This window comes from Mesoplodon mirus (assembly GCF_964341445.2).
Source record: "Mesoplodon mirus genome assembly, chromosome: 3".
NCBI classification, from domain to species: Eukaryota; Metazoa; Chordata; class Mammalia; order Artiodactyla; family Ziphiidae; genus Mesoplodon; species Mesoplodon mirus.
In genome coordinates this window covers 158,510,532-158,527,992 of record NC_138978.1, presented here as the reverse complement: position 1 = coordinate 158,527,992, position 17,461 = coordinate 158,510,532, and the positions used below count along the sequence as shown (strand labels likewise).

The following is a 17,461-nucleotide window of genomic DNA, read 5'->3' as shown; positions in this document are numbered from 1 at the left end:
ATACGACCCAGCAATCCCACTACTGGACATATACCCTGAAAAAAACATAATTCAAAAAGAGTCATGTACCGCAATGTTCACTGCAGCTCTATTTACAATAGCCAGGACATGGAAGCAACCTAAGTGTCCATCGACAGATGAATGGATAAAGAAGATGTGGCACATATATACAGTGGAATATTACTCAGCCATAAAAAGAAATGGAATTGAGTTATTTGCAGTGAGGTGGATGGACCTAGAGTCTGTCATACAGAGTGAAGTAAGTCAGAAAGAGGAAAACAAATACCATATGCTAACATATATATGGAATCTAAAAAAAAAAAGTCATGAAGAACCTAGGGGCAAGACGGAATAAAGAGGCAGACCTACTAGAGAATGGACTTGAGGACACGGGGAGGGGGAAGGGTAAGCTGGGACAAAATGAGAGTGGCATGGACATATATACACTACCAAATGTAAAGTAGATAGCTAGTGGGAAGCAGCTGCATAGCACAGGGAGATCAGCTCGGTGCTTTGTGACCACCTAGAGGGGTGGGATAGGGAGAGTGGGAGGGAGACGCAAGAGGGAGGAGATATGGGGATATATGTAATGTATAGCTGATTCACTTTGTTATAAAGCAGAAACTAACACACCATTGTAAAGCAATTATACTCCAATAAAGATGTTAAAAATATAAATAAAAATTGCAGCTTTGGTTTTTTGTTTTGGTTTCATGGGTGCTTATTATACTATTATTTTTAAAAATAACTAAATAAAAGTGAGCCATGAACTACTAGCCATGGTGTGTCCTGCTGTGAGGATTAGGATTACCCCACTTCCCTGAGGTGCAATTGAAAAATAGTAATGATAATCATGAAGAAATAACTGTGTTTAGGCTAAGATTTTTCAGAAGTAATGGAATTTCATTTTTGCAGGTGAAGTGTTTGGGAATTAAGACGTTGCCTTCTTATACTTTCGCAGCTTAGGTGTTTATTGTTTGGAAGCTTATTTTTTTATTTTTTTTTTATTTTTTTATTTTTATTTTTTGCAGTATGCGGGCCTCTCACTGTTGTGGCCTCTCCCGTTGCGGAGCACAGGCTCCGGACACGCAGGCCCAGCGGCCATGGCTCACGGGCCCAGCCGCTCCGCGGCACATGGGATCCTCCCAGACCGGGGCACGAACCCGTATCCCCTGCATCGGCAGGCGGACTCTCAACCACTGCGCCACCAGGGAGGCCCTGGAAGCTTATTTTTTTAAGTCACTTAAAATGGGAGCCGTGTATCTTGCGGCTCTAGAGCTCATTTTGTCCACCTTTCCTTCGTTTGATTACTTGTCCTTAAGATTCCATAGCATCATCACCCTAGTCTTAGGAAACCGACAAGTCACAGAAAGAAGAGCCTCTGATGGCAGGGTTAACTCACAAGAGCTTTGCCGGGACCAGCTGGGAGCCACAAGAATGCTCCAGGGTATAAATGGAGTATAATCTATAAAAGTTTTGACTCACTATGTTGTACACTCTCAACTAATATAATATTGCAAATCAACTATACCTCAATAAAAAAGAAATGTTCCAGGGGAACATTGTGTTTTCCAAGGTGGAATTTTAGTAATTAGAGAGAAATAAGAATAGCCGAAATTGTTAAGCTGTAGTAGTTAAATCCCAACATACAGGCTTTTATAAAAGATTTTTAGATCTAATTAATCTTAGCATCAAGTATTCATACTTTATAAACGAAATGAGAAACAAACCAATTATCCCTTCCTAAATCTTGAAGAAAGACAGTAAAGCCAGCCCAGCATGCTTTTCCGTCTCCTCCCCTCACTCACAATCGTCAACTTGTCCATCAGAAGGGGTTTAAGAATCAAGTTGTTACCTAGGGACTGTTTCTCACAGTGCGGTGTGTACCCTGGAAGGTAAGAACTATTATTAATGCCACTGTGTTGATAGTTTCCACGGGAGGGGAGGGCATCCCTGTTTACCTAGGCGGGAGTCAGTCGATAGGGGTAATTCATCAGAGTGAAAGTTCTGTCTCTCTCCCTATGGAAGAGATTTAGGGCTTCTCCCTGAAAGGAACGCATGAAGAACAGCAGAGTAAGCCTCACGCTGTCTGGTTACACCATCTCTAAGACAACACACAGGTAACGAGGATCTCCGTGGTGGGCGTTTGCTCCACCTGGCAGGGTCTGCTGCACCTCCAGGGATAACGGAGTTTATCTGAAAGAGCTCAGTTAGTGCATTGGGATTTGAGAATACATAAGTCACCCTTCCATTCAAGGCCCTTTCCCTCCTGTCCGCGAATTCTCTCTGCTCTCCTTACCTTCTTAGTTTTGTCCTCATGAACCACGTTCGTCTCATTAAGTATGCCGTTAAATAGCAAAGAACAGGTAAACACACAGGGCGAGGGCTACTCAGACATGCCTCCTCACTTACTCTCACATTCCAGTGGATTTCAGTTCCAAAGAGGTGCATTTGCTGTCACCAGTACAGGAGATATTCAGGTCAAGTTCTCGGCTCGTTTGCTGCCAGCCCACACCTATGCAGTCAGCTGAATGCCATGCTGATGCTGACAGCCTGTGAAAAATACACATTTTAATATAATAACTAGGATATATTGTTATGGTTACACACAGGGTTGAAATATGCCATGTACTGCTTGCCTGTGCTTTTTGTTTTAATTACAAGGCAAAAATTGGGCACGCACCTCCGAGTAACACCACTATAAATAACGTGTACGTTGAAAGGAAATTGCGTTCCTTAAATCATAGGAACTGATAGACTATTATGAAACACGTTTGCAGGATTACTGTAATGACATTTATCCTTAGTGTGACTTCAGAGTACTTCAGTGGAAAAGTCTGCAAGAAATAAATGACTGCCCCAAAGTTTAGGGACTCAGCATTTTTCATCTGAGGGAGCTAGGTTTAAGAAAACACTGAAATATGCACTTAACTACTCTTTGTTTTTCAGCATGCACATCTCTGAAAGCCAACAGGAATTCTTCAGAATGCTGGATGAAAAAATTGAAAAGGTAAGTAAAATAACTACATGTTTCAAGGGAAATATTGCCTCATGTGTTAGAGTAACAATATTCTGGTTTCTGTTACAAAGCTTTTCTTACAAGGGGATGGTTAGAGTTAAAACAAACGTCCACACACCACAATGTGGCTAGGAGAATAGTTAATGTATAACAGAGCTTCCCAGGATCCTGGGCTACCGTTGATCATTCTTTAAAGTGTGGAAAGTCAGGTAGAGACTGGTAAGAGCCTTTGCCTAGAAACGGAGCGTTGCTGTCTATCACTGTGTATTGTCTGCACCTGATGCCCTGCTCGGACCTCAGACTGCAAGCAAGTAGGTCCTTAGTACCTGTCTACTACATACCCAACACTGCTCTGAGTTATTTACAAATGTTGCAAACATGTTGCAATCAATACCTTACCTCAGGGAAGTGACCATGAGACAGGTAATATTTGCATTTTACAGATAAGGAAATTGAGGCTCATGCTTGAGTAACTTAGCCAGGTTTGCAAGGCTAATAGTGGTCGTGTTAGAATTCCAGCCCACGTCTGTCTGACTCCAAAGCAGAGTCTCCGGGTTGCTTCTCTAAAGTGTGGATTTTACAGTGACAGTAAGACACTAAGTTGATTCATGTGGAAATTTAACCCATACTTATGATCTCAGAGTGCCATATGAGAATTAACTGAATGAAGGGTTCAATATGGTAATCATTAAAGGCTTACATGCCTAGAGAATTTAAATTTATCACTGCAGGGAGTGAATTTTAAATACTAAAGTTATACATCTGAGAATTATAATTTGAAAACCTTATTCTGAAAAAGAGTTAAATTCTAAATTCAGACTATATCACGACTATGGTTAAGGCATCACGGGCCAATTTTACCTTTGAAATGTTTTCCATTTTAATTTTTACTTATTTTTTACTTTTTGTGGCCCTTGAGCATTTCTTCATGAATTCCTAGGTTATGTATATATCAGTCAATGGGAGATAGTGAAGGAGCTCTTAAATTCATCCGTATTTCAGTAACAGACACCTCTCTGAGGTGGACCTCTCATGAAAGAATCATTATATAATCTTCTAATGCACCATTAAAAGACCAGCATATATTACCAATGTGAAAAATAGAAATGGGTAATGAACGAAAGTAATAGTTTAATCTATAGTGTTCCCTGGCTATGCTTACATTCTCATTTGAGTATAATTTTTTTTTTTAACTTTTAGTGAAATTTTAGCTTATGCATGACTTTTTAGATTGAAAACATCATCTAGGAATAATTACCAGGTTTCACATATTGGTTCAAAAGCTGTTCAACTTGCCAGTAACATTTTGTTTTCAGTAAAGAGAAGCATAAAAAGCAATGTTTTGTTCCTACTGTAATGGTGAAGATCTTTTCTTTCTCTGGATTATTTCTCCTCCACTAGCTTTTTGGCAATAAAAATATTTGCTTAGTAGTCAGAGGTAGTCTGTAAAAATTGAGACCTGAATTGTAAGTTATCTTTTTAAACAACATTTACAGACCCTGACAAGGTGTTTTAAATGATCTAATCTCTTTCTGGTGTGTTTCCATAATTGAAATTCTACCTCTTGTTACTCAAAACTGAAATTCATTGTTTCCATCTGAAATTCTACTTCCCTTCTTACTTTGCATCCAGGATGTAGACTATGATGTGTTTAGCACAACAAAAGCAAAGTTTATAACTTGATCATTTATTGGATGGAACTTTCCTTGGACAAAGGAGCATTTGTAGATTCAGCATACAGTGTTCCCACTATATATTGAATACATTTATATTCAAAAATGAGCTGTTATATAATCTGTGATACGTGCCCAGTTACAAATTTCTAAGGGAATTTTATATCTTCTCTGAACCAAACTTTCCTATTTCTGCTCTCTTACCTAAAGTTCATCCTTCTGAATTTTGTGAATATGCTATCCTATGCATCATCTAAACATTAAGCCTCCCCAAATTAAAATGTTCCTTTTTAATATATAAGTTCAGCTTAATATAATCTTCACCATAGTTTATATAACCAAAATTGGAAGTTGGATTCTTACGAATCATTTTCCTGACTTTTTACCATTGCTAAATATTTCTTTGGTCCAACTAATATTTAGACAACCATAAATACAATTCAAATCTATCCGTTAGGTTATATAGAATTGATTTAAAAAAACTAAACTCAGAGCTTCATGCTGAAAATTGGAGTCATTCTGAGAGGCCTTGAGTTTTGAGATATAATCTTTCTCAGAAATGTCCAGGAATTCCTTTTTTCTTCCTTAAATTGGTAGGAAGCAAAATTGAGTGAATCTGTAGAGATTTAAACCTGCCGTTCCTTGATTCATCCTTTGTATTTATTGAATGTCTACAGGGCATAGTTTGATTTACCTTTCAACTCTCCTCTCCATACTAAGAGAAATCTCTGTTCTGTCTCTCTCACGAAATAAGCAAAAGTACCATTAGTATAAAGAAACAAGGACTGCTAGATGGTTTAATACTTACAGTGAAACTTAATGTGGACGACTCTAAATCAAAAATGATCATGGTGCCGAGCTGCAGTTTACTTTTGTACCACAACTGGGCAAGCAGTTTTCTAAGAAGTTATTGGTGTCAAAGAAAATCAAGTAGCAAAAATGCATTAAAAAATTATTTAGCTCTTTTGATGCTAAATTAGTTAGCATCATTTAATTATTTAGCATACCAGGCATTATGCTATGACTCCGGATAGAAAAACAGATAGGAAATAAGGGATACAAAATAAGTAGGCAAGAGTCCCTTGACTTGAGGAGCTCAGTTTTAAATGCAAATTTCTTTGAAAAGGTAATTATTTTACCAACGGAGGAGTCCTTCTTTCATCACCCCTTACACCATTATCACCGTGAATCAGGTCCTCCTGTATTGAACGTAGGTGTTTCAGCGGTCAAGTGCTGAAACTTGAGGTCCATGAACCAGGCAGTTGGGACATCCTTGGACACTTGACACCATTTCACTATGCTGGCATGAAGAAGGCCGGGACACTGAGCTGCATCTGGAGATGACCACGAGAGAGATTTTTGTCAGGAGAACAGTGAGAGTTCAAAAGAGCATTGTAAGCTCTGATCTACATTTGCTTTTCCTTTTGGAGAGTAAAACAATGCTGTGAAACAGTGGGAGCACCTCATTTATCTTTACCTCATTATTTTTCACTTGGATACCTAACCATTATTCCATTACAATCTATAGTTGTTGTCCCTGACAATTCACAGGCTCCTGAACTTTATGTGAAGTGGTGACATTTGCCTAATTTTACAGCTTAAAGAAAATGACAGTTTACTGCAGAGCAAGATAATGATTTTAAACTCTCATCTTTCACTATATTTAGAGGAGAAAGAAGAGATCTAGGTTATTAAAACTTGGCCCTGTGGAGGAGTTTCTGAATATCGTACCAAAGACAGATCACATCAGATTTTAAGATATACTTTCTACTGTATATTTGAGTTTACTTGTAAGAAGCAGGAAAAGTAAATACATTTTTTAAGTATCTGCATTAATACTATCTTTCCCAGGCAAACGCAGGGATTTATATTTTGCTTTAGGAAGATGTAAGAACAGCTGACAACTGAGAAGTCTTTTGCTCTCTCAGAGAGAACCCTGAATATTAAATAAAGAATGTCTCAGTGCAGTGCCAATTGCATCTGGTTAGTTTTCCTCATGAAAAGCATCTTAAGCTCTGTTGGGTCATGGGCATTTTTTTGGAATGTTGTAAAAGTTATAAAGACTCTCCCTATAAAAATGCACATGGTATCATATACACAAAATTCTTAAGTAAAATTTTAGAGTTTTATAACTGTCTGGAGCCTGTCCTTGAGCCCCAGGCAAAGAACCCGTGCATTTCACTGATGGGCTTTGCTCAGATCCAGGGCCCAACTACACCCATGAGCACCCACGAGTCTCGTCAGGGTCTGATCTTATCCATATGTATCTCTGACTGTAAAGAAAAGTAGGAAACTGAGCACAGATAACTCCAAGAAAACCCATTCTCCTTCCTTTCATAGCTCCCTTCTCCTCTTTGAGAATAGCTCATAGTACTTCACCCCCCGAGGGTGAGCCATCAGCGTGCCACTGTGCCTCGAATATTCCTGTAAGATTTTGAGACTCCGCCTGTGTTGACTGGAATTATTCAATGTGACCTTTTGAGGAAATGTCTTAGAAAGAGCATCGGATGGATTTAAAATCAGCTGATTTTAAAAGATGTTTATCTATAGACATTTACACTTAGAAAATGTTTGGGTTCCTGAGGTGGCCTGATTTCCTTGGCCCCAGAACTAACCTAGTTGGTGAGAAACATGGTAAGTCTGAATTTATAAATTTATTTCAAGGGCTCCTTTTCTTAATATTATGTCAGATCAGTCTGAACTACGTTATGAATCAGTGTGTCAGAGATCCGAAGGTGTTTGCTTTTCATCTGGTAAAGAGAGTGACTTGTGTGTAATTATGAGCCATGATTTTTGGTTCTATATATAAACTCTTCCTGAAGTAGACTGTTTAACTGCAGAGCTGCTATAGAATCGAATATAATATTTGGCACCTGCAGTTGATGATAGGTTTTACTTTCTGGTGGTGCGTTTAAAGGCCTCCTCAGTGCTGCTAGTGATGAGAAACATGGGACTGATGTATCAGATCCTGAAGAATGTCACCCGGCCTGCCCCATGTGTACAGAGGAAGTCATAGCATGTCCCTTCTACCAGCTTGTCAATTTCCGTTATAACCAGGGCCTTCAGCACCGGCAGAGAGATGCTCTTGCTGGCACGTGTGTTTTGGAACTGGGCTGGGCTGCCGATATTCCATTAAACAGCTCCTTGCTCCATGGGAAACACAGCAAGGCCTTAATTTTGCTAATAACCAAATCCTGCCTTGTGTCTCCTTTCCCTTCATCCCCCTGCCTTGCCTGTTCTCTCTCCTCTATGTACCTTTCCTCATTCGCTGGTCAAAGTAAAGCTGTAATTACAAGGGTAAGGCTGTGACTCAGCCCTGTTTTGTTTCTCTCCCTACTGCATAGCTTTATGCAGGTGACTTCTTAATAGTTACTATGATAGCGTTGGTGCAGGAGCCACTGGCGAAGTGCGTGCACACTGTGGACTTTGAGGATCCTAGCGTTCCCCGGCAATCCATGTAGCTACTAGTCATGGGTCATGCAGTCAAGGAAAATAAAGCAGGCAGCAAGCCTAGAAGAATGCAACACACCCAGTCTCTGCTCACTTTCTTTTTTCTGGAGGGCTTGATTTTCAGAGAATTCTTGAGGTTCTATCAGCCTGGTGCCTTAGAGAGTAGCAAAGAAGAGTCCAGGTTCCAGAACAGTGGAGTACATGAATACAAATAAAAACCATGCCATTTTTATGAATGCAGTGAGGCCGACAGCGCTCTGAACTCAACAGCAACCTGGGGCACAGTCGGTGAATGGTGTCATTTTGCCATGGGTGTAGTACTTGGGCAAAGGAAGGTGGCCCAAGGTGCCACTCAGAGCAGAGAGACAGTGATGCTGGCTTGTGTCGTTTTTTTTGTCTTGTTCCCATTCGGTTTCTCCTTCCCGTCCTCTTCCTGGGTTGTCTGTTTCCCCTCCTCCCCATGGCCTTTCCACTCTGCGCTTAGCACCCAGGGGCATTGTTTTAGCCCTACAGAGGGTCCTTGGGGACAGAGGGTGCCAGCCTCTGTCACTGCTGATTTATTATTTAAAAATCTCTAAAAGAACTTGAAGCATTACATAGACGGTTCCCTAAGGATAAAAGTTGGGTCTCTTTGTTTGCCTAGAACCTAGCCCAGGGCCTGGGACAGAACAGAGGCTTAATAAATTTGTTGAATGAGTGAATGGGGCAGATGAGACCACTGGGCTTAGCAGAAGCAGAAGCACACGAAGGAAGGAGGTGTGATGGGGCAGACTCCTGTAGCAGAGGGCTCAGCGTGATAGGAGGGGCTCTTAACAGTTAGCAGCCCCACGGCAGGTATGTAGTAGGTACAGTGCCAAGAAAGAACTGAGAAAGGTCAAGAAAGCGAGAGAGTGGCATGGACATATATACACTACCAAACGTAAGGTAGATAGCTAGTGGGAAGCAGTCGCATAGCACAGGGAGATCAGCTCGGAGCTTTGTGACCACCAAGAGGGGTGGGATAGGGAGGGTGGGAGGGAGGGAGACGCAAGAGGGAAGAGATATGGGAACATATGTATATGTATAACTGATTCACTTTGTTATAAAGCAGAAACTAACACACCATTGTAAAGCAATTATACTCCAATAAAGATGTAAAAACAAACAAACAAAAAAAAGCACCTAAAAAAAAAAAAAGAAAAGAGACAGCATGGAGCAAGTGAAAGAGCCTGTGCTTCAAACCCCAGGCAAATCCGAAGGCCCACTCCAGTAGTAGCTGTGTGACCCCAGGCTAATTGTTTAACCTTTCTGATCCTCAGTTTCCTCACCAAAACATTTGGATAGTAATACTCACTTGTCCGGGAAATTAAAGAAAATTCATGTAGAGTCTATAGCGGAGTGTTTGATGTGTTGTATGTGCTCTGTGATTGGTAGCTTTTATTTTGGTTGAAGTTGCCTGTATCCACATCATAAAGACCATTTGTAGAGGAAGGATTTGGGGGAGGTGGTGACTGAAACCGAACATGCAGAACTTATCAGCTTGAACCTTGCTTGAGCAAGTGCCTTCCTGTGGTATAGATGTCTCCTTGTAGACAGAGAATTAGAACGGAATATTTTCCAGTGTACCGGCCCACCTCCCTCCTGTGTGGTATAAACATGTTAAGGAATTAGATTCGTGTGAACATTTATAGACCCATTAAATAACCTGTGCCAGCTTTTGAGCTGATTACAGAATGAGTCCGTGAGTCAGTGGCCCAGGTACAGCTGAATCCCTATCTGTATTTCTGCTATTTGGAGGGTTCATTCTTTTTTAATTCTTGTGGGTTGCTTAAAACCTGCTTTTGCAAATATTCATTAATACTAGTCTTAAAATGTTTATAACAATAACAAAAAGTTAGGAAAGGGGATCCCTAACAAGATCATTAAAGCGATAAGACTAACTTCTTTGATTCATTTAACAAGCTTATCTGGAATGTGTTCTCTGGACGCAGAAATGAGCCAGGGCCATGGAGCTGCACCATAGGGAATTAGGAAATTGGGTCCTTGCCTTTAGGGAGCTTCTAATCTAGCAGCATAAAGTTTTGAGTTGGGAGGAACTTCAGAGAGTATCTTATCTGATTTACCTGCAACTTTCCAAACTCCCACTAAACAGAACCCTCTGTAGCAAAGAATGAGGCATGCCCCTTTATATCAATTGGGAAGGAATTATAAAGCGTATTATGTTTTGTACATTTCTTGAAATGATTATTCTGAGATATCTTGTTATTTGTGGGATACTTATTCCTCTCTTTGAAATTCTGTGGAGAATTCCTAGAGAAAGCATTCTTGGGGCAGACACTTCTCGATTGCCCTCATTTTAATCCCATTTTTCTAAATAGAGTCAAAAGAGGCGTACCAAATACTTTAAACTCAGATTCTCGAAATTGGTTGTTGGAGGTTTGGAGATGTTTAATCATATTCTGCCTCCCTTCTGGGTTCTTAACAAATTTAAACTAGACACAGAGAGTCAGGTGAGTATCATGGGTCAGTATCTATCTTATTACTAAGTCTCATAATTCCCAAATGCAGAGCTTCTAGTAAACTAGTTTGGAATACATTTGCAATACTTAAAACATGAAAAGGACCTGTAGCCAGCATATATAAGGAAGTACTATTAATGCAAACCAATAAAAACCATCAATTAAAGTTATGAGTCTATATCCTTGAAATTCTCTTACATGTGTGCAATAAAGTTCACTGAAGCATACATACTATGCTCAGTAGCAAAAAAAAATTTTTTAACCTGGAAGCAGTTTAAGTGCCTAGCACTAGAGGAATGAATATATAAAATCCTTTATAGTCCCACAGTACAATATCATGCAGCAGTTAAAAGAAATGACCCAGACGCATATATATTTATATCTCCACAATTATAGATCTCAAATCATATTATTAAATGACTAGAGGAATAAGCAGAATGATAAAAATTGTATGACACCATACAAATGAAAAAAAACACTGTTTTTAGATGGACATTCAACAAGTATTAATTAAACACCAGTTATACACACACATACACGTGTGCATGCACACATTACTATAGTATGTTTTTATATGATATATTTATAAATGGCATGTATTTATATCTGTTTTATACATAAACATTCATATATAGGATGTATAGTTTATTTGGTATATTATAAATATGATACAATTATTAAAGTATCAAAAATGATCATACCAAACCCGTGACCACTGTTGTACCTGGGGATGGGGGAAGGGGAATGGGACCGGGATGGTAGTTTCATTTCTTCAGGGAGAGAGTGGCAGCTGGAAGCAATGTTACAAAATATTACTAGTTCTTATGCCTGTGATTGAAATGCAGTGCTTGTTACATTCATTATACTTTTCTGTATCTTTGAAATTTCTCAAAATTCAGAGAAGTCTATGAAGAGAGGAATATGTGTATGACAAAATGTCAGGTGGAAAACAAGCAGATGACACAGTGGTCGCTGGCGTTGCTCACACCTTCCACTGTATTCGCATATGTACAGTTTGGTGGAAGAAAACCTTCAGGAGGAACTAATACACGGGCACCAAGTCATGCTCTAAGTCACCGGAAGTTCTTCTGGGGTTTTCTTGTGTGGTTTTTTTTTTTGATTGATTGATTGATTGATTGATGGCTGCATTGGGTCTTCGTTGTGAGCTTTCTCTAGTTGTGGCGAGCGGGGGCTACTCTTCCTTGCGGTGCACGGGCTTCTCATTGTGGTGGCTTCTCTTGTTGTGAAGCACAGGCCCTAGGTGCACAGGTTTCAGTAGTTATGGCACGCAGGCTTCAGTAGTTGTGGCTCGTGGGCTCTAGAGCGCAGGCTCAGTAGTTGTGGCACCTGGGCTTAGTTGATCCGCAGCATGTGGGATCTTCCCGGACCAGGGCTCGAACCCGTGTCCCCTGCATTGGCAGGCGGATTCTTAACCACTGCGCTACCAGGGAAGCCCGGTGCTCCTGTTTTAATTTCATTTGAAACCTCTCCCATTTCCAAGGGCTCTGATAGTCATGGCCGCAGATGGAGTTGACCTCTATTCATTGCTGTTCTTATTGGCCAGTTGATCAAATGTGTGACAAGCCTTAATTTAATTGGAGCTTCATAACTTATTAGGCTAAACAGTCCCCACAAATTCAGTTAGTTCTGTTTTCCCAGCTTCTTATGTGTCCTCTGGGCCTCCCCCAGTTGTTATCCTCCCAAAGTGTTAATTCCCAGGAAATGTATTAGACTCATCAGGCCAATGGAAACCTCAGGATCCATCATGAAATCCCATGGACACTGCTCTTTTTAGGGTGCAGCTTGCCCACCTTAACCATGTCCTGGAAGAGGAAGGAAGCCAAACGGACATGTTCTCCCCAACCATGGGCCCAGGACACCCACTCCTCACTGCTCTCTGGGCCTTTTCTCCCTCATATCTAGCTAGTTCACTCTTCTGTGCCTTCTGCGGGCAGGGACATCCCATCAGTAGCTGCAGTCCTCTCCCTGGCCAAATCCATGTGCTTCCTATTCTGAAAGCAAAGAGGAAGGAAAGGGAAGGTGAGCGCTGTGGTCCAGCAAACAGCGTTGCTCCTCTGTGTAGGCAGGAGGGAAAGGAACCAACTTGTCACATTCTCCCCTGTCTGGTAGGCTAGCCCATGGAGCATTAAGAGGGGCAAACCCAGCATTCTCTACTCTCTCCACCTGTGACTGGGTGAGTCAGTCACCATCCATAAGGCCTCGGGGGGTGGGGGGGAGGAGAGGGGATAATGAGAGCCTGCTGGGTTCTCTAATCCAGCAAGAACGCTGATTCTCATCTGACTGACTGTTCTCAGATAAAAACTATAAGGAAAGGAGGTGTGTTCTTAGTCTCCCCAGACCTCCAGCCATGTTCAAAATAAATTCTAGGGTATAAGCAATTAGTTCAGAACAAAGAGCTCTGAAGAGTTTGTCTGGAAGGCGCATCTTTGTCAAGAGGCATATGGATTGAAATCCCAGGCCTGCTAAAGCCATTGTCCTGAAGGAAGTGAGTCTTAGAGGAGACCCATGAAGCTTCATGTCCTAGAGGAAGTGAATCCTAGGGGAGACCCATGAGGCTCCAATCCACCAAGTGGGTTCTCCTGGCTTAGGGGTGAGGGGGTGGTATTTAAATCTTAACTCTTATACCTGAGAATAGACTAATTTAAGACATCTCTTTGAATTAAGTCCATCAAATGACCTGGAAATCTTCTGCAAAGAATTACGCAAAATTTTATGGTATATCTCTTTATCATTATAAGGAATCAGGTATAACAGGGAAATTTTTTATGAGATAATATCAAGTAAAAGAAATAAAATTAAAAATTTGTTGTCTATCATAGGATTGAAACTATATAAAAATGACATACATATGGACAGAGATTTAAATGAAACTTGAAAACTTTCTAATTTATTAGCAAGACGGGGTTGTAAGAAAATTTTTAAATTTAATTTTGATTTTGATAGATGGTTTTTTTGTTTATAAGATAAGAACAATTTTTATAAAACAACGTTTTGGAGAAGAACCCTGGCCCCATCTTGAGAGAAATGGCTCTCAAGGTGGAATTTATCTCTGTTGTGTGAGCTCTTAGGAAGAGGGCCTGAACCCGTGACAGAGTTAGCCTCTGAACCTACAGAAGGTAATTGTATTTTCTGTGACAAAAGTGGGCGGAATATAGCCCATGGGCCAAATCTAGCCTGCCAGACAAGAATGGTTTTTATGTGTTTAAATGTTTGGGGGAAACAAAAGGCTGAATAATATTTTCTGACATGTGAAAAATCATGTGAAATTCCAACTTAAGGGTCCACAAATAAAGTTTTGTTGGAACACAGCCATACTCGTTCTTTTACTTTTCTCTGTGGCTGCCTTCATGCTTATAGCTAGAGCTGAGTTGCAACAGAGACCCTTTAGAATGCAAAGCCTAAATTATTTACTCTTTGGTCCTTCACAGAGAAAGTCCCCAACCTTGCTCTAGGACATCAGTTCAATATGGCCCAGAGACATGGGCATCCTGCATTCTGTATCCCTGCTTTTTTTTTTTTTTTTTCTTTGCTTTTTTTGGCCTTGCCATGCGGTGGCTTGTGGGATCTTAGTTCCCCGACCAGGGATCGAACCTGTGCCCTCTACATTGGAAGCACAGAGTCTTAACCACTGGACCACCAAGGAAGTCCCATCCCTACTTTTCCCTGTCCTCACTCCTGCTCGCCTCCTCGTGGGGAAAGGAGCATCATCCAAGTCATCTGAGTGCCAACATCAGGCAAAGCAGGACCTTGAGAAATAGGTCCCTTGATGCTTCTAAAATATCCTTTTTAGAAGGATAGAATCAGTAGAATGAGGATTTGGGTATAATAAACACTTCATGGGAGTTTTAAAGCTGTTTAGTCAATACATTCTCTCTTGGAAATGAAAAGGCCAATATACTAGGGCTCTTGTCACTGTGGCTGTTATCGTGGTGATCATTCCTCTACATGGTCAACAAAACAGTCAGAGGCTGTCTTACCCCTACTGGTCATTACGAACGATTCCTTTTTCCAACTGAAATGATAATGCACAAGTCTAATTAGAATAAAGCTCATTAGAAACAGACTTGGCCATTAATGCCTTGATTGATTTTTCTAATGAAATAAGCCAGGGGAGGAGACTTGAACAACACTGCTAATTATTTTTGCTTTTCTTCAACATTGCCTCAAAACTTGTTATAAATTGTTGTTGTGCTGTAACGAAAATGCTGCTGAAACACTCCCTGACTGAAGAGGCTCTGACACTTGCAGCCCCGAGGAAGCAGTGGAGGGCGCCTGACTCCTGGCCCACAGCCCTACAGGAGGAGGATTAAACAGCAGCCCCTGGGGGGTGTCCTTCATTTCACTCTTCCACCCTCTTCCCGCTGCCTCCTTGTCCTCTTTGTTCTGGATTCTGGCTGGTGGTTCACAGATGCTCAAGCTGTGGAATGCAGCTCTCGTGCCCCTGTATTCCTGGTTCGACAGAGTTTAAATGTTGAGGCTCCCATAGAAACTTAGATCCGAGGTTGCTGCTGGATGGTGATACATGGAGGAAAAGTTTTGGGGAAAAAGATGTTAGGTGGGCAGAGAAGCAAGATGGCCCATTAAGTGTCTGTACCAAATACTGTTAGGACAATTGTGTTTCATTAATCAAGATGTTCTTTGGTGCCCAGAAAGCCAGACTGCCCCACAGTGCAGGGTAGAAGGCTACCAAAGAGGCATGACTAAGTCAAGAAACAGACTCACTAAGCCCACAGTTAGGAAGAGAGAGGAGGAAGATGAATCATGTAAAGGAAGCAGACAGGAGGTAGGAGAATCCAAATAATGCACAGGTCAGAGACCTATGGAGCTTCCCAGTCATCCAGAGAGGTTCAGGAGAGGAGGGGGAAGTCTTCATTTGTCAGTTAGCCTGCTGTATGATGAGTATAACAGTGCACACTTCCAGGCAGAAATAAGCCTCATTAAAGCAAACTTCTGTGGGCCACACAAGGATTCCATTGAGTGTCAAAAAGACAAAGAGGAGAGGGCAGTTCTCATGGGTTCCCTTACCCTGGTCCTCTCCACCGGGGGGCCCCTTCCCAATAGAGTCTTCTGCTTTATCAGCAAAAAAAAAGAAAAAAAAGACAAGGGGGAATAAGAGACATGTTCTGTTCTGCCCCCTATAGTAAGGGAAGCAAACATTTTGGCTAAAATTACTTTTAATACGTGGTGGGATGGAAGGATGACTGAGAGGGGAAGAGACCAAATCTCCCTAGAGCTTTCACTTGAAATTATGATGTTGGAACAAGATCGTAAGACCAAGTAGCCACTAAGAGAAGTCTGGGGAGGAGGGAGTATGAGAGAAGAAAGCAATATATGTGGAAATGCAGGATGTACAAGAAGGATCTGCCAGTTTCGGACACAGTGGATGACCGATCCTGTTGTTTTGTTCGTCTTTTATATGTTTTAACTGTTTTTTCTTTGGGATAGTAGATGGTTTTTTCCATGCCTAATAAAAGTGCTGCAATGAAAATATTTGTACACTTCTAAGAATTTTATAAAGGTAGAGTTTACATGCCATAAACTTTACTTATTTTATAGGTACAATTCAGTGATTTTTAGTAAACTTACCAAACTGCATGACCATCACCACATTCCAGTTTTAGAACATTTTCATTACATCAGTAAGATCCCTCCTGCCAGCTTACAGCCAGTCCCCCATTCCCACCTCCAGCCCCAGGGAATAAATGCATATATTTTTAAAATATATATTTGGGAGTTTATCATTAATATTGATGTCTATGCTATAATAAGGGTATGAACATTCTCATGATTCATAATACATATTACCAAATTACTTTCCAAAGCAGCCATACCACTTTACAAGGCTGCCAGCAGTGTGTGAGAGTTGCAATTCATGGTACACTCCCAAGAATTGGGTATCGCTATTTTTAAATAATATCTAATTGTCTTCATTTGTATTTTTTTTATTACTGAAGCAGACCAGTTTTCTGTCTGCGTGTTTACTGACTTTATTTGTTCTAAATGAATTTCCACTCTGTACCCTTCCCTCTTGTTGAAATCCTCTTACATTAACTTTTCTTATTGATATGAGCTTCTCATGTAACTTGTCACACATTGTATGCTGCAGGTATTTTTCCCATTGAGGTTTGCCTTTTTATTTTGTTTTATTCTTTTTCTTTTGGTATGCAAAGTTTCATTTTTACATGATCAAATATGTTCATCTTTTTATTTTCTACGTGATCTTTTTTATGCCTTTGAGGCTAAGAGTTATTTCCTTCTCCAGAGCTTTGACAGAAGCTCAGTTTTATGTTCTGTTTTGTATTATTATTAAGATTTAGCACATCATTTCTCTTGGAATCTGTCATTTCTGGTGACCCTCTTTGTCAGATACTTAATTCTTACATATCTTAGGCCATATTACCAGGATATCTTATTCTGTACTCGTGATGTTTTTGATGGCTTCACTTTAAAAAGAACATGAGAAAACTGACACACATGCAAGGGAGTGAGACCTAGGTGGAAACCTCATTATTCACAGGTAATGGACCGAAGGATGCTGTCCGTCTGGGAAGACCTAGCCTCTGGTTACAAAGGCCCTGACTGTACCATTCTGTGGGAGTTACAGAGAGGCAGGGTTTGGACTCAGCTGTGAACAATTTCATGAGTAGCTTGGAAAAGTATCTGACATGTTCCAGTCGTAAAGAGAAGGCTCCCCACCTGTAATATAGTCAGTGGAGGTCTGTTCTACATTAGATGCAAGGTAGGGGAGGAAGACCTCTGGGTCCCCTTCCAACTCCAAAATCTCAGAACTCTCTAGATAC

The 17,461-nt window shown here is 40.7% G+C and overlaps 1 protein-coding gene across 1 annotated transcript in view; it reads left to right on the top strand.

The window, feature by feature from the left end:
- The window catches only part of LOC309799397 (uncharacterized protein C1orf21), a 237,823-nt gene that overhangs the window by 213,475 nt on the left and 6,887 nt on the right, over positions 1 to 17,461 (top strand). Inside the window, exon 5 of the mRNA XM_082612458.1 lies at positions 2,950 to 3,010. Within this exon, the coding sequence (XP_082468584.1) occupies positions 2,950 to 3,010 (61 nt within the window). The remainder of the gene's footprint in view (positions 1 to 2,949; positions 3,011 to 17,461) is intronic.